At 42.0% G+C, this 17607-nt stretch overlaps 1 protein-coding gene across 2 annotated transcripts; it reads left to right on the forward strand.

Moving 5' to 3' along the window:
- The first annotated feature begins 4912 nt into the window (after positions 1 to 4912).
- Positions 4913 to 13447, forward strand: LOC111144289 (translin). 2 transcript variants are annotated; one of them, XM_022498534.1, is made up of 6 exons: positions 4913 to 5098; positions 6294 to 6387; positions 7322 to 7418; positions 9402 to 9517; positions 10197 to 10276; positions 11267 to 13447. In XM_022498534.1, the coding sequence occupies exons 1-6, from the start codon at positions 5033 to 5035 to the stop codon at positions 11498 to 11500; spliced, it is 687 nt and encodes a 228-aa protein (XP_022354242.1). In that variant the 5' UTR covers positions 4913 to 5032; the 3' UTR covers positions 11501 to 13447. The 2 variants fall into 2 exon arrangements, with proteins under 2 accessions (XP_022354242.1, XP_022354249.1); XM_022498541.1 differs by lacking the exon at positions 10197 to 10276.
- Positions 13448 to 17607: the final 4160 nt, after the last annotated feature.

The raw sequence follows: 17607 nt of genomic DNA on the forward strand, positions 1-17607 counted from the left end.
TTCTCCTCCCTACACCACTCTGCCTGGGGGCTTTCCCCACAGGCCCACCCGGATGGTGAGGCCAGCTGTTGGAGTCAGTCTCTACAGCCCTGCCCAGCTGCCCCTTCCTCTGTCACAGGGCTGTGGGAATGGGGCGAAAGGGACAATCCCAGGGGAAGGAGGGGGAGAGACTCTTACCGGTATCACTGGCCTCAATAGTGCAGCCTCAAGAAATGTCACCCAACAAACTACAAAGTCAGTCTGCGTGCCATTCAGGACCATGTGACCTAAAGCTGTGAGGGAAATGTTCTTCCTCTGACCTCGTGAGTGGCTGTCACGTCTGCCACATCCTGTCCTGTGCCAGATTTAACGTCATGCACACCTCCAAATTCAGACATTGGGTGTGGCTATGACCTGAGTGAAGCTGGGCGCACACCTGGGGATTAGGGGTGGGAAAAGTGGGTCGTGGGTGTGGCCAGAAGGTCCAGGCTCCCTGTGAAAGTCCCTGAGCCAACTCACCAATCCCATCCTCCATCCCAGGATCCTTTCTTGCCGTTCAGTATGTGGCACGAGTCATGGTGTTCTGGGTCCTACAGGGTCTGCAGTCCCCATCTTGATGCCCTCTTTCCAGCTTGTATTTGTCATGTTTCTTATATTCTGTATTTTGTGATGTATTTTCTGTGTTTTGCATTTTGACCTCTTTTTAGAAATTTTTTATTTATTTGCCAGAGAGAGCAAGCGAGCAAGCACAAGCAGGAGGTGAGGGGCAGAGGGAGAGGGAGAAGGAGGCTCCCCACTGAGCAAGGAGCCCGATGCAGGACTTGATCCCAGGACTCTGGGATCATGACCCGATTCAAACACAGACGCTTAACTAACCAAACCATCCAGGCATCCCTGGTTGTTTTGACATTTTAAAAAGCTTGCTGGCTGTGGAGAGACAGTGTCTCCAGATCTAGTCAATTCTTGGAGATTGTAGAAAGCTCAGCCTGGAATATGTCTTTCTTATACCGCTTCCTTATTCACCTCAAATGTTAAGATTTTAGCCTGACCCTAAATCATGCCACAGCCAGGTACCAGCCTAAATAAAGCCCATTAGGATTAATCAAGCCGGACAGTCCTAAACTAGTTCCCCTGCCCTACCCTGCCTTGCCTTTCCTGCAGAAACCTCAATAAAGGCTCTGGATCAGGCTTTCCCCCAGTCCTGCTTCTGCCTCCTGGCTAAACCTAGTGCTTCCCCATGTGGTCCTCTTCAGGGGATGGCATGCCCTTTCCTCTCGGGAAATTTAAGTGATAAATTCTTTCAATGACATTGATCTCTCCATGTTGTCGCTGTCATCTCTTATAAAATCCTGTGGGTATGGGGTGCCTGGGTGGCTCAGTGGGTTAAAAGCCTCTGCCTTCGGCTCAGGTCATGATTCCAGGGTCCTGGGATCAAGCCCCGCATCAGGCTCTCTGCTCAGCAGGGACCCTCCCCCTCCTCTCTCTGCCTGCCTTGTCTGCCTCCTTGTGATCTCTGTCTGTCAAATAAATAAATAAAATCTTTAAAAAAAAATCCCATGGGTAAAATAAGATAGAGCCTGAGGCCCATCTCCTATTCTCCATCTTTATCTGATTACTCAACTCATTTTCCCTGCTCTTGGACTGTGGCAAGGACACCCAACCAGTCTTTGGTTTCCACCCCTTTTGGCCCTTCAAAAAACCTTGCCAGAGTGCACCACCCCTTACATAATTTTCCATGCTATTAGAGGAGGTATAATTTCCCCCTGAAATTAGCCTAGAATGTTTGCAGTGTTAATATTCACACTGGGAAGAGTGCAGTGAAGTTGGCTCCTTCAGGCTCTGGTAGGCAGGGGAGTGGAAATCAGTTTAATCTCTTTGGGTAGTGATTTGGCAAAATACATCAAGAACTTTAAAAATAGGACCTATTAGAAATTATTTCAAATCTTGATCAGGAAGCTTACAAAGACGTTTATCACAAAGCTATTTATAACAGAAAGAATTGAAACCAAACAAAATAGCCTTTGATAAGAGACTAACTGGGTTAATGAATATGGCACGTTCATTCCACAGATAAAATCCCATGAATAATTTATACATTTTAGGGGCACCTGGGTGGCTCAGTTAGTTAAGCATCTGACTGCTGGTTTTGCTCAGGTCATGATCTCATGGGTGGTGAGATTGAGCCCTGAGTCAGGCTCTGTGCTCAGCGTGGAGTCTGCTTGGAATTCTCTCCCTTTCCTTCCCCGTCTGCCCCTCCCATCACTCTCACTTGCACGCACACACACTCTTTCTAAAATAAATAAATAAACTGTTTAAGAAAATTACCCCACTTTAGGTTATTGTGAAAATTCATAAAGGGAATCCTCACTGAAGTGGAGTTGGGAGGTTTGGCAGGGAGAGCTCTCCTGCCCTATCACTGTAGTCAATTTTAAGTCCGACAGGAAGAGACTGACCTTGCATGGGGACACTACTTTACTACCTGAGCAGGAGGAAGAAAGATTTTCCTCCCATCCCAACTTCTCACTTTCCTCTACAAGAGCATTCCTCTCCTTTGTTCTGCAGACTTGCCTATAGTTTTGCCACAGCTTATTTGCCCTGAATTACAATTCTCTGTCATTCCTGAACAAACCCGTATTTTGCTGGTAAAATAATTGGCGGTTTTATTTTTAAGGTTAACATCAAAAAACATTTTTAAGGTTAAAAGCATTGAAAGCAGGAACTTAAAGAAATATTTGCACAGCTATGTTCATTCATAATAGCCAAAAGGAGGAAACAACCCAAATTTCCATTGAAGGATGAATGAATAAACAAAATGTGGTATAAACATAAAGCAGAATATTATTCAGCCTTAAGAAGGAATGCAATTCTGACACATGCATGGTACAACATAGATAAACTAGCGAATTTTTGTTGTTGTTGTTTAAATATTTTATTTATTTATTTGAAAGAGAGAGTGTGTGAATAAGAGAGCAGAAGCAGGGAGAGCAGCAGAGGGAGTGGGAGCAGCAGACTTCCTGCAGAGCAAAGAGCCCTGTAAAGGGCTCAATTCCAGGATGCTGGGAATCATGAGCTGAAGACAGCCAGTTAACCAACTAAGACACCCAGGCACTCTAGAACTGATGAACTTTGAAATCATTATTGTTAAGTGCAATAAGCCAGTTACTAATAGAAAAATACCATACAATTCCCCTTCTATGAGGTACATAAAAGAGTCAAATTCATAGGAACAGAAAGTACTCTTTTGCACACATTTATAATTCTCCAAATTTTTAGAGATAGGTGTTATTAATTCTAACATGACAAATGAGAAAATACACTCTTAAATGCCTAAGACCATTTAGAATGTTCAGAAAAAGTGATTTGGCAAACTATTTATAAGGTAGCATTAATATGCACTTCACAGAAGTATAATGAAGATACAATGTCCTTCACGTAAAGTTTTAGAGCAACCTCTCACACAAAGCAAACAAATTTCATCTAGTTGAAATAATTTTAATTCATTTGGAGAATGCAACCTATTGTGGAATTGTATATAATTTCTGGCCAAGAGAGACTCAATTTTGAGAAAAGCTCCATTTTCCTTTCTACCAAAATAGTTAATGAACTCTTGAATTGGAAAAAAAGGACCAGTCCAGGGACTCATGGGTGGCTCAGTCGGTTGAGCCTCGGACTCTTGATTTCCTTTGGGGGCATGGTTTCCGGATCCCGGACTCTGCCTGGGGATTTCTTTCCTTCTCCTTTTGCCCCCTCCCCTTGCTCCCTCCTGCTCTCTCTCCTTAAAATAAATACATAAACAAATCTAAAAAACAAAAACAAAAACCAAACAAAGAACCCGGACTGGTCCAGAAGAAACTGTTTCACAATCCATTGCTCCCCAAGTCAACGGAACCATGGGCTTCCTAATCATCAGACCCTTGGCTGTAGACTTTCTTTAGACCAACAGTTAATAATGCAAACCAAGAATAGCATCGTTTGTCAAGAATAATAGAAATAGACATCAGTGTGTAACCAAAAGCGGCCTAACCCTTAGCCTGTTAGTTTAAATTTACACTTTTTTCTTTTACCAAAGTCATGTGGTTCTTCCCCCTCCAAAAAACAATCCCTTCCTTTTGCCTTTGCAGAAGGAACACTTTTTTGGAGTCTATTCTCCACTTTTTTGGAGTCTATTGCCGGAGTCTGTTCTCACCGAACTGCAATCCTTTGATCTCACTCATTTGGCTCTCGTGATGTCTACTTTCAGGCTGACACAACGCGCACACACACATTTCTATTTGTACGGTAGATGTATGCAATAATGTCTCTGCACGGACAAGAAATCATTACGGCGCTTGCCTCAAGAGGAACTGGGATAGGGAGGTGTTAGTTGAATGGAAGAGAAACTTCCCACCAGACACGCTTAAAAAAGTCATGCAATTTAAATAGGTTATATACAGTCTACAGGGAAAACGTTAAAATTGCGCCCGCCATCCATCCCCTACTCTCACGGTCCCACACACTTTAATTTCCCGTGTACTTTTTGCAAATAGGAATGCACTGTTTTCCTGTTTCCTCACGAAGACTGCAATCTCTCCGCATTTTTCCGCACCTGGCTTTTTATGCAGGCTCTTCAGCACTGAAACACCCCTCCCCCGCGTCCTACTCAGCGTAAACCAAACACGTACAGTAAGAGCCGCGCTCGCTCGCACCACCTCCAAGCCGGCCCCGCCTCCTCAGGCCCACGTGCCCCGTGGGACCCTCCTCCCCACTCCTTGGGCTGTTTCCGGCGATGCCTGTCCGAAATAGCCTCAGATGGAAGCCCCGCCCACTTCCTTCCATCCCGCCTCTCGGGCGCACGCGTCGGCTGGATGCGGAGGGCGACACATCAGGCAGCACGGCGGACAGCCCGGCATGCTGCGCGCCGCGGACCTCGGAGGACCCCAGCGACGTCCGTAGCGTAGGGCCCAGTGGACGCGGCGGCAGCGGCGGGCGTTGCGACTGACTGTGCTGGTGGTCTCTGAAACGCTTTTCCGCGGCCACACTCGCCGCACTGGCTTCCTGTTGTGCAGCTGGCGCCATGTCTGTGAGCGAGATCTTCGTGGAGCTGCAGGGCTTTTTGGCTGCCGAGCAGGACATCCGAGAGGCGAGCCCCTTCTCTTCCCCTCCCCTTTCCCTTTCCTTGCTTGCTGGGCCGTATGGCTCGGCCTTACTCTCGCTCTGTCTCGAGCGGTGGGGAAGCCTCCGGGGGGTGGGTTGCTTCCCCACTTGCTTCAGCTTAGGGAATGTTCCTCCCCTTCCCGCGATTCTGCTGCCTGGTCCTGATTCTCTGTGTTCGAGTCTCGGCTCAGCATCGCCAACCTCGTTTGAGTGTCAGTCTTCCTCCTTTTCGGCGCTTATTTCTGTCCAAGGCTCAGTTAGCCCCGGGGACTCAAGACAACACGCGTCTCACGTGGTTATTGTTGTTGGCTTAAAAGCACGTGGGGCCTCTTCTCTTTAGAACTCTCCTATAGTTTCTTATTCCGCATAGAATAATAATCCAGACCCTACTGTGGCCCACAGGTGTCTCCTCCCCTCACCCTATCTCATTTTACGCCATCTTCCGTTGTGTATTATGTTCAGTTTACTTCCCTTAAATTCCTCTAGTTCCGCCGACAGTTTCTTGCCTCAGGACTTCTGCATGTATTCTCTGCTTTCCCCGGAATTCGTATCTTTTCTTTCTCTTCCTGGTTATCACGTATTCATATCCTTGATCTCAGACTCTGAAAGATTCTTTTCTTGCCGTGTTTTTTAGTAGCGCATTTACATTAAAAAAAAAAAACTGTGCGATCCGTATTTTTTAAACGCCTGTCTTTCCCCATTATGCTCTAAACTGCGGGATGGAAAGGACTGTCCAGTTGGGTACCCAGTATTTACACAATGCTTTGCACATAAGTATGCTCAGTGAATATTTGTAAAATGATTGAAAAACACACACTCTTTGTATTGCATTGCATCCTTCTTTTTATAAATTGCATTCAGATACTTTATCTCTTTTAACATTTATAGTGTTCCAGTGGGTTGTTTCTGTTAGGTCGCGATTATCCTTTGAAGGCTCCATGAGAAATCTCAGGCTTTTTAGTAACCCTATGAAGCTCTCAAAGAGGAAGGAATTGGCAAAGTCAGGATTCAAACCTGGATATTTTCTGCACAGCTTCAGTCCTTGTAAAGATTGTCGGGAGTTTTGAATGTGTTTGAAGGTGTCATAGTTATTCAGTCTATACTATCTAATATATATGATTTGGGGTTCTGATAATAACTATGTTGAGTTTATCTGTTACTTTGATTTTTGCTTTCTTTAGGAAATCCGAAAAGTTGTACAGAGTTTAGAACAAACAGCTCGAGAGATCTTAACTCTACTGCAAGGGGTCCATCAGGGTGCTGGTTTTCAGGACAGTAAGTTCTTTTGATTTTGAAGGGTTTTTAAAAATCGAATTTGTCGGTTATTCAAAAACTAATTCTTCAAATAACTCTTAATTTAAAGAGTTAATTTCCATTTAGAAAACATTTCCAGTCTGTCATTTTATTAAGAACAATGTCCCTCATATTCTATGGTGAGTAAAAATTGGATAAGTAGGTGAGTTTAGCATTTTGTGTGTTTACAGAATTCTGTGTGTTATGATGTGATAATGTAATCACAATGTGGTAATTGTAGTAGTTTTGTAGCTCTCTTTTAAACCCAGTTTTTCATTCATTGAATATGGTTTAATATGCATTTTAGTTAAGAAATGGCCAGTGTAAAATGTTCCTAATGTATTTACAGTCAGCCCCTTCAGTGGAGATCAGATAAGTTTTAAACATGGAACCTTTATTGTAAGATGTAGCCAGCACAACTGAAAGAGCTAGAGTATATTTTCAGTCAGAGAATGATATTATATTATAATGTATGAGTGTCAGAGGCAAGTCATTTTTCTCAGTGGTATGGAGTTGGTCATTGAGATGGAGATAAAGCTTCTTTTTGACCAAATACAGGAGCTAGAAGCTGTCCAATTTTAGGAGTCCTTGAAGGACTGACTAGGAATAGCTGCTACTTGGCCTTTAAGGATGACATTATTTAGGACAGCTTACTGATTTGTCTGCTAAAGTATTCCCTTTCAGCAAATTTTTGTCTATTTTTCAGTGTTGGTAAATCAATCAGGACATTAAAGGTGAGATTTTGAGAGCTAAGTTGAAAAGTAGGGATGGATATCCTTCATTGGGTCATGAGATTTTTTTTTTTTTAAAGTTGATTTATTTCAAAATAGATTGTGTAGATTATTAAGGAAGAACTGTATTTGAAATTTGGTAAACCTTTCATTATTGTTATGCTTGATTATCTTTTTGTGATCAGTTCCAAAGAGGTGTTTGAAAGCTCGAGAACATTTTGGTACAGTAAAAACACATCTAACATCTTTGAAGACCAAGTTCCCTGCTGAACAGTATTACAGGTTTGTAATAAAAAATAGAATTATTTTGTAATGTTAAGTAAAAGTAAAGGCAGGAGAAAAATTGTATGTACTGAGTGATTTGCTTAGAACTAGGTGAAGACTTCTCTATGTAAAAGAAGCAATGAAAAAGGGTCAAACTATTAATAGTGGTGGTATTTTAATGGTGACAAATTTGGTGATTTTATTTTTTTTCCTCCCTTTGAGAATTTTCCTAAGGAACATGTATAATTTTTGCAATGAAAAGGGAATGAAAATGAAAATATTTATTGTATGAAGATCAATTAAAGATTTTTTTTTTAGTATATGTAAGTTACTTGTGAAATTGGGTGAATCACATTTATGCTGTTAAAGTTATGGGATTAGGTGGCAGTATATACATGAACTGAGTATTACCTCAGAGTTTGAGTTTTACTGCTGAGTAGCATATTTAGTTAATATTTTATGCTTTGTTGAATCTATAACACCATTAATTTTAAGAGTCACCATTATTTTATGTACCACTAGGGAAGAAAATTTGTTGCCAATCATAATTGTGAAATTTATAGATTGTAAATTGCATCCTAATTTCACAGATGTTAAACTGGAAAAAGCTGCATCTGGGTATTGATGAAATATGATGAATAAGAACCTAGAGTCTTTACTTGAGTTTGTTTTCCTAGTGGAAAACATGCTCCCTAGTGAAAAAGATGTTCTGTTAAGACGTATGTGGGCAAAAAACAACGTGTATATGGGAAGTGGATAATACAACTTCACAGGATAATTTAAGGCAGGGGTTGGCAAACTACCTGTGGCCCGCTGCCTCTCGGGGCTAAGAACTGCTTATATTTTAGAGGGTTGTTAAAAACAACAACAACAACAAAAACCCAAACTAAAAACACCCAAATAAGAATGTGTGATGGAGACTGGATGTGGTTCACAAAGCCTAAAATATTACCGTCTGACCTTTCACAGAAAAAGTTTGGCGACCCCTGCTGTAAGGTAATAAGGGATGTATAGAGACGTTGAACAATAGAATTGACAGGATCTTGAGAAATAATACAGTTTGGAGGTCACACAGAGGCTGACCTCTGGGTGATTTGGCCCTTAGAAGATTTTGTTTGACTTGAATTGTATTGAAAATTTTTTTGAATTTGCCATCTTTGAAATTTAGGAGGCATAGTATTAATATCTGAAGTTAGTATCTGGGGTTGTAAAATTATGTATGCTTTTTTTGGGCTTCTAGCTCAGTTTAACTGCAATATCCTGAAAGTTTAAGTCTGTTAGTTTAGTGATTGCAGTGGTAGTTATTTCTTACATGTGTGAGCCAGGATTTTCTTGATAACGCTACATGCAAATCAAAGTGTGAGAATAAGTTAGGCGTTGAAGTTGATGTACATACAGTTGCAGTTCTCATCTATCTGTGTTTCCAATTTTAATTTTCCTCAGAGCAGTATCATTGTTCTTACTGATTAAACTTCTAAAATACAGTTGTTCTTGTCATACCTAATCTTAAATTATAAATATTATATTAATTGAAGTTGGATCATGTTTCCCATTTATTAAACTTCTGATGTTAATTATTATAAATTTTATAAATAATAATTGTTATGGGTGGCTCAGTGGGTTAAAGCCTCTGCCTTTGGCTCAGGTCATGGTCTCAGGGTCCTGGGTTCGAGCCCTGCATCAGGCTCTCTGCTCAGCAGAGAGCCTGCTTCCCCCTCTCTCTCTACTAGCCTCTCAGCCTACTTGTGATCTCTGTCACAGAAATAAATAAAATCTTTAAAAAAAAAATAATTGTTACAAATTTGAACTCGTAAAACTTCTACTGGCTTCATCTGATATATTCAAGTGTCATATTGTTCTCACACATTTTATACGTTGGGGCTTCACATAGATTTTACTTGAAAAAGTATTCTATTTCTAAAATGTTCGAATGTAATTGTACTAAATTTATCTTTGTTAAGGTCCCTAATCCCTCACCCTAATGAGCTTATATCCATGCAGATTTCATGAGCACTGGAGGTTTGTGTTGCAACGTTTGGTCTTCCTGGCGGCATTTGTTGTGTACTTGGAATCAGAAACACTAGTTACTCGAGAAGCGGTTACAGAAATTCTTGGCAGTAAGTACCTTCATTAGCGTTGGTCTGCAGGATCAGGCATGGTAGCTTAATTTTGGTTGGGGGGTAGCTCTTGCTTGTACTTTCTATTTCTTAAATGGGAACTAAATGGAAAACTCATGATTTGGAAACACAAAAAGTAAAAACGTGTGGTGGCTTGCTTTTTGCACTCGACTGTTTCGTTTAGTTCGTAAAATTTAGTTTTTAAAAAATCCAGGCCCACAGAAGGTTGCAAGAACAGCATAGTGAATACCTGTGTGCACTGCACTTAGATCTCCTGCTTGCTGTTACTTTGCCATGTCTTTCGGTCCTCTCGCTCTGTCTGTGTGCATGTGTGGATCATGTGAAAGCCACTTGTAGTATCACAGCTTATGCTTTAAATGTTGCGGCATGCATTGTCCAAAAACAAAGGTGCTCTCTGATACGACTCGGTAACATTCTTGGTGGTGTTACTTTTTGAGAGAAGAATGAAAGGAAAAATTGCAGGCTAAAGAGCTCAAAAGTCCACAATGAGGACTAGTTGCCAACAGTATGAACCCAATCGTAAAGGATTCTTTTTCTTTTCTTTTCGTTGAGACAAATTATATGTGTGCATATATATTTGTATATATAGTAATTTATATTTTTAGGTTCAGGTTTTGTTCACATCATGACCTTATTTTTACTTTGGTATATTTTTTAGTTGAGCCAGATCGGGAGAAAGGATTTCATCTGGATGTAGAAGATTATCTCTCAGGAGTTCTCATTCTTGCCAGTGAATTGGTAAGAAGCTTAGTGATTTGCCATTTTCTTTTTTTAACATTTTATTTTATTTTTAAGTGGGCTCCATGCTTGCCATGGGGCTTGAACTCAGTATCCCAAGACCAAGAGCCACATGCTCCACCAACTGAGCCAGCCAGGCGCCCCTGCCATTTGCTTTTTTGATTTTCCCACTTCACTGTCAGTTTTTAAAATGGGCACACAAATTCAGGGAGTCTTTTCTAAGCCTTCTCTTGGCCACCGGTTCGTCTTGTGCACTGTGTGTATTATGTTTTGCTAGTCATCAGAGAAAGGCCAGTTCAAACAGTGTGCTAACTGTGCATACTTACCAATGTGTGAATTCTTAGAAGATGGTAATACCTCTTCCTTTCAAAGTATTGGCAAGAATGCCAAGAATGCCTATATTCCTAGTAACTGTGTAAATACATATACTTGCTTTGGAGAACAGTTTAACTATATAAGTGTATATTTTTTTGCCCGTATTCCCTTTATGTCACTGGAGAAATTGTCCTATGAAAATAATTCTAAAGAACAAAAGCTGTGGGGCGCCTGGGTAGCTCAGTGGGTTAAGCCTCTGCCTTCGGCTCAGGTCATGATCCCAGGGTCCTGGGGTCGAGCCCCACATCGGGCTCTCTGCTCAGCAGGGAGCCTGCTTCCCTTCCTCTCTCTCTGCCTGCCTCTCTGCTTACTTGTGATCTCTGTCTGTCAAATAAATAAATAAAATCTTTAAAAAAACAAAAAACAAAAGCTGTTATGAAGGTGTCCGCCGTAGCCTTTGTTCATAATGATGAAAACTTGACCAGAGAAACTGCAACAGAAGGGGAATGATTTCTTAAGTCGTGAAGTAACTGTAATATTAAACAACTGTCAAAATGTAATTACAAAGACCATGTGGAAAAGTGTGTCCTTGAGGGTCTTTTAGTTGTGCTTGGGAGGGAGATGTGCTAAAAGAGGCCTGTTGTAATGTATCCCCATTTGCCTTCCCTCCTGTAGTCCAGGCTATCTGTCAACAGTGTGACTGCGGGAGACTACTCCCGGCCCCTCCACATCTCCACCTTCATCAATGAGCTAGATTCTGGCTTCCGCCTTCTCAACCTGAAAAACGACTCCCTGAGGAAGCGCTATGACGGCTTGAAGTATGATGTGAAGAAAGTAGAGGAGGTGGTCTATGATCTCTCCATCCGAGGCTTCAATAAGGAGACAGCAGCGGCTTGTGCAGAGAAATAGGAGGCCCTCCTCGTGCCTGGCCCTGCTGACTTCAGTGGTTGCCAGTGAGGGTGAGCCCAGTGCCTCTCAAGGTAGTTAGGATTGCCCCGTTGCTAAACACCGCGCTTTATTTTCTTAACCAGTGTGTGGTGTAAGTATCAAAATTAAAACACATTTTGGGGGGTAAAAAAGATAGCTTTTACAAGGACAGATTTTCTTTGTTGTTTCAGTGAATATGCTCTGTAATTCTGTGTATTTCAGTTCTGTCAAAAAGTGTAAATGTCAGTCTCTTGGTAAAGTCCTTTTCTTGCTTACCCTGATGCTGTTGATGTACTGATTGAGGAGTTTATTGTCTTGTGTTTCTTCCAGAAGTGATCCTTGGTGTTTTCTATATCCATATTAGCCATCCACTCCCAGGTGTAGCCTGGATACAGTATAAACATAGGTAATTTAAAAGGATGGTTGCCAAGCAAAGGGCAACTTATTTTATATTTCCCTTCCTTATTTTAAGCCTCATAAGTAAATCAGATGTTGAATTTTTTTTGCAAGGGAGTTACAGCCCCAGGGTCTCTCACTGCCATCAAAATGTAAAAGATAAAATTGCAAAGTCAATTTCAACAGATTATTTTGGGATGTTTTTGTATTAGGGGATTGAGTAACATCTTATCATTTAGCTCTATTTACCAGGTGTAGAGTAGGGCTTAGTGTTTTACAACACCTCTGTTTTCTGATGTTGCCTTAACATTCTGCTCTTGCAGCAACTTAAAAATCGTTTTCACACACATCTTGAACTAACACTTCATATAAATATATTTTTAAGCTATGAAACCTTTTTCCTAGCAGCCAGCTAGACTGTCTGGTCTGAGACTATAAAGCCACCCAGTCAAGTAAATTAGCAATACCCCGACTGGTATGTTCAGAGAGCAAAACTGCTGTGCTTTGTCTGGAAAAAAGAGAAAACTTGGATTAAAAAAGAAGCTCTGCTGATTTGTTAGTGTTTTTTAGAGTAAGCAGTTTCCGGTTGTTGGCAGCTGTCCCAGCAGTCAGGTTTTAGATTTACAGTTTTGGGCAAGTCACATGAACCTTGTTGGCACCTACCTCCCCCTCCTTGTTTTCAGGTAGTGCAAAGAATACTTGCCATGGAATTTTTGCTGTGAATTGAAATGGTTTAAAATGGTGACTTAACCCATAGTTTTTTGGAGCTCACTGAAAGGAAGGTGCTAGTGTTTCCAGAAAAATAGGAAGTATTTGGAAGTATCATCCTCTCACGCCTGATAGCAGGTTAAGCTTTCTGTTTGTGCAGTAGAATATTTGGCATTCCTCTCAGAGCCGTGGTCAGGCCAAGTTAAGAACTGACCAAATTTTCCATCCCGAGGAAAGAAGTAGAAACGAAGCATAAATTGCTTTGCATTTTTGGGTCTTAGAACAGTTTTCTTGACTGTTTCTGTAGGAGAGTTTGTAGAAAGAAGAAAGGTGTTCAGATGTTTGAAGTGCCTAGGGTGGTCATCTAAAATGTGCAGTAGTAGCACTGCCTGGGTTGAGCATAAAAGGCTTATCTACATGGTCAAACATTTGCAGTAAGCTTGGTAATAGTTTTCTTCTATGTGGAGAATAAATTCTAAAGGTGTTTTGAGGCTGAAGACGACCAGGGGTGATAAGCACATACTGCTATGTAATAATAGTTAAAATTATCAAAAGACACCAACCACTCAGAGTTAAATTAAAAGTATTGTAATTGAACGTATTGAAAAGCCTCAGCTCTGGTTTTTTAGTACACCAGAATTGTTCATTTCAGTTTTAGAGAACTGAACAGCTTAGAGAGAGTAGAGATGAATTAGTGGATGTTTTCTTTATAAATTTATTTATAAGAAGAGAACCCATAAATACTTCATAAGATTTGCCCTGTCTTAAACTTGAATAATAATATTGGTAACGCTTAAGAGAATTTAATAAAGAACGAAAGCTTCTTTGGCAGTGTTTCGAGTCTTTTACTTAAATACACAGCTGAAGAGAGGAGGTGGACCTGCGGATGCCGCGGGCACAGTTCGTAACGTGTACTCCAAGATCACGGCTTTCTTGGTTCTTGGTCTGGACTGGACTGCACTTGCCAGGTGGGGTGTCATCGCATGCCTGACTCCAAACCTGAGGATATGTCCTATCAGGAAATCATATAATATGTGGTCTTTTGTGTCTTAACACTTAGCACAGTGTTTTTAAGTTTACCCATGCCACAGCATGTATTGGTGGTTTGTTCCTTCTTCCTGAGTGGTAGTTCTTTGTATGGATATTCCGCATTTAACCAGTCATCAGATGAGGAAGGTTTAAGTTTGATCATGTTGCTTTGAGCATCCTATGCAAGTCTTGTGCGTGGGTGGGCTTTTCCATTTCTTTTGTATAGATACCTAAGAGTCTATGGTAAAAATGATGATTTTATGTTTAGCCTTTGAAGAGACCCTCAACCTGTTTTCCCTTCAGCAATCGAGGGGCTCCTTACTATGAGTTAAAATTCAAGTCAGTACTAGACAAGGTGTTATACAATGTCATTGCTAAATACTTTGTGAACAGTTGCTGTAGGAATTTAGGTATAATCTGAGTCAGTTCATGAAAGAGGTAGGATTTAGATAAGCATGAAACTAGGAGGAAATCATTTCTTAGGGGCAGAGAATTGAAACTAGAGCAGAAATGGTAGAGGCGTACCTTGGAAATATTGTGGATTCAGTTCCAGACCACTGCAATAAAGTGGATATTGCAATAAAGCAAGTCAAGCGAATTTTTTCCCGGTGCCTATAAAAGTTATGTTTATGCTGTACTGTAGTCTGTTAAATCTCCAACAGTATAATGTCTTAAAAAATACATACCTTAATTGTAAAAAATACTCTCTTGCTAAAAATGCTGTCATCTGAGCTTTTGGTGAATTGTGATCCTTGATCACAGATGACCATAACAAATATGAAAAAGTTTGATATAATGTGAGAATTACTGGAATGTGGCAGAGAGGAAGTGAGCAAATGCTGTTGGGAAAATAGGGTTGACAGAACGGCTCAACACAGGGTTGCCACAGACCTTCAGTCTGTAAAGAATGCAGTATCTGTGCAGTTAAGACGAGGTATGCCTGTGTTAATTGAATAGGGACAGAGATGTTGCACACTTGATTGCAGGAGACAGTCTGGTAATGTCGGACTGTTAGGTTTAGAAAAGCCTGAATTGAGAGGTTAAGGAATTTGGATTTTGAATGATAGACACTGGGGGGCTGTATGGTTTCTTCCTTTTTTTTTTTTTTTTTTTTGAAGTGGGGAGGGAGCAGCTTTGGAGTTGGACACCCGCAGTTTTGAATCCTGGCTGTCATGTTGACTAATAGAAAAGACAAAAGGCAGGGAGACCTGTGAGGAGGTGCTTGCTGTCTCTGAGGTTGTCAAGGTCAGCTTGGGTGGCTGGTGTTGGGCCTGACCAGATGCAGGTGCAGTGCACTGTAAAGGAAGAAGGAGTCAACTTGGGGTCAGGGGAGGAGGAGCAGGGGGTTGCTGTGGACTCAATGTGGGAGTCCCTTCACATCCATACAATGAAGCCTAATCCCTAATTGGATGGTACTGGTTGTGGGGCCTGGGGAAAGCAATTAGGTCATGAGAGTGGAGTCCTCATGAATGGGATTAGTGCCCGAATGAAAAGGATTCAGATTTCTTCCTGCCTCCATCATAGGAGGACAGAACCCAGAGAAGTGGTCTGTGAGCCAAGAAGTGGGCCCTCTGGGGCGTTCTGGGTGGCTCATTCCTTAAGGGTCTGCCTTCAGCTCCGGTCATAATCCCGAGGTGGTGGGATTGAACCCTGCATCAGGCTCCCTGCTTGGCAGGAAGCCTGCTTCTCCCTCTCCTCTCCCTGCTTATAATAATAATAAATAATAATAATAAATAAATAGGAAAAAAAAGTGGGCCCTCACCAGACACTGAATCAGCTGACCCCTCGATCGACTTGATCACGGACCTGTTGTTGAAGCCACCCAGTCAGTGATGGTTTTGTTAGAGCAGCGTGAATGGACTAAGATAAGGGAAGAGCATTTGAGGAGAATCAGATACCCGAGCTGAAAAAACATGCGTAGGAAAGTGGGAGCTAGTTTCTGTGGGAAGATGAGAAGTTCAGTTTGGCAAGTGTTGTGTTCACTGTGATGGGGAGATGTTGCACAGGTGGCTGTACTTTTTGGGGGTAGAATGTAGGGCCCTAAGTGGAGCTGAGGGAGTCCTTGAGACTGGGTAGAGTGGATCCCTGGCTTTGGTTGCGGAGGAGTTTCTGGGGACAGGGAGAGGTCTGGATGATAATCAGGTCAGGGAGTCCCTGGAGGCAGTTGAAGACAACGAGGAGAAGATGGAAGAGGAGTGAGTCAGAGACTCTTGTCATTCTCTCTAGGTCAGGTCTGTCCTGAGCAGGATCCAGGACCAACAGAAATATGTACACTGCTCTCTCCCATTGCCACAGAAATCCTTTACTTATCATAAAGACTTAAAGGCTTTTGACTAAAGGAAAATAAACCTATGAAAATATGTGGAACCCCCAGAGAAGGAAGTTGGGCTTGTTACTTTGTGATTTTGTTTTTTTTCCTTATTTACCCTGTTTCTTAAGTCAGTTACTTGTGATCATCTGGTGTCATTTAATATTAATTAACATTTACCCACAGCCATCTGCTCTGGCTGGAGTTCTGCATTCATCCACTTCAGCTGTGTGTTTCAGTGACAGAATGCTGGCCTTGCTGTCTGGATGCACCAGCTGGACCGGCCAGCAGGACCAGTTCAGAAGTCAGGAGGGGACTTCAACTTCCTTTGCCATGTCCCTGTTGTCCAGCCTTCCACGGATGAGCTTTTTGCTCACCCTGGCAACTGAAGAGAAGCCAGAGCATTTTTCTCAGTTGGGAGATACAAGGGCAGGGTGTTTGTTTTTGCTTTCTGGGGGAGGACTGCGAGATCATTTTAATCATTAAGGGGTTGTTTGGGAAGCAGAGTCCATGGATTGGCCCTTCTACTTTGATAAGACTCTAGTTCATTAGACCCAGAACTGAAGCAACTAAGACAAGAACCCATAATTGGTGTTAAAAAAGACCAACATCAGTAAACTTTAAGGCTTATTTTCTTTGCACCCAGGAGTTAACTTTTAAATCCCCTAGAGGGAGAACAAAGGAGCAGAAGGATGGCCCTAGGTTCTCTTCTGTAGTTGTGGCTAGGAGAACTTGGCTGTCAGTCTTTCGGGGGCTAGTCTGGGGGGTGGGCATTAGTAGGGAACAACATGAGTCCAATCGGGTTGGGTAGCTTAGTGAGCCTTTCCATTCCTCACTTACCATCCCACCTGTCACAGGTCAAGGACAGAACTTCATCTTGTTTTTCCAATTTTGTTTTTGTTTCTGTGTTTTGGGGGTAGGTGGGTAGGGGCAGAGGGTGAGGGAGACAGAATCTTAAGCAGGCCTCATGCCCAGTGCAAAGCACTATTGTGGGGTTCGATCTCACAACCCTGAGATCATGAGCCAAAATCAAAAGTCCCTATATTGACTGAACCACTCAGACACCCATGACTTCATCTTATCTAACAGAACTGGCCCAATGGGCACCTGGGTTGTTGGGCTGTGTTGGCCTTATGTCATCAAACAGCCCAGCCTTTCCTTAAACTGAAAACAGCCTGGAAATAGGAATACTTCCAAAATACCCTCACTGAGGAGAATAAAAGGAAATCAGAGCTGACTGCAGAAGAACTTTGACTTTGATCCTAGTGTTTTTTTTTTTTATTTAATTTTTTTTTTTTTAAGATTTTTATTTGACAGACAGATCACAAGTAGGCAGAGAGGCAGGCAGAGAGAGGAGGAGGAGGCAGGCTCCCTGCCGAGCAGAGAGCCCGATGTGAGGCTCGATCCCAGGACCCTGGGATCATGACCTGAGCCGAAGGCAGAGGCTTTAACCACTGAGCCACCCAGGCGCCCATTTGATCCTAGTGTGTTTTATACGCATTGGAAGGAAGGAAGGAATAGGTGATGCCTAGTGTTCAGTCAAAGGTATGATGGTGGTGGGGACACCTTGGGGAATATGTAAACATGCATACCGTTGCTTTATGACCCATTTTGCACAGTTTTCTCTTTGTGGACTTGCGTTACTTTT

Source organism: Enhydra lutris, unplaced genomic scaffold, assembly GCF_002288905.1.
Source record: "Enhydra lutris kenyoni isolate GAN:26980312 unplaced genomic scaffold, ASM228890v2 scaffoldscaffold1, whole genome shotgun sequence".
Taxonomy (NCBI): domain Eukaryota; kingdom Metazoa; phylum Chordata; class Mammalia; order Carnivora; family Mustelidae; genus Enhydra; species Enhydra lutris.

Bases quoted from the DNA above. Each gene is read 5' to 3' on its own strand.
- LOC111144289 (XM_022498534.1), top strand. From the start codon at position 5,033: ATGTCTGTGAGCGAGATCTTCGTGGAGCTGCAGGGCTTTTTGGCTGCC. The intron at 7,419-9,401 runs GTTTGTAATAAA...ATATCCATGCAG, and splicing joins CCTGCTGAACAGTATTACAG to ATTTCATGAGCACTGGAGGT. The intron at 9,518-10,196 runs GTAAGTACCTTC...TATATTTTTTAG, and splicing joins GGTTACAGAAATTCTTGGCA to TTGAGCCAGATCGGGAGAAA.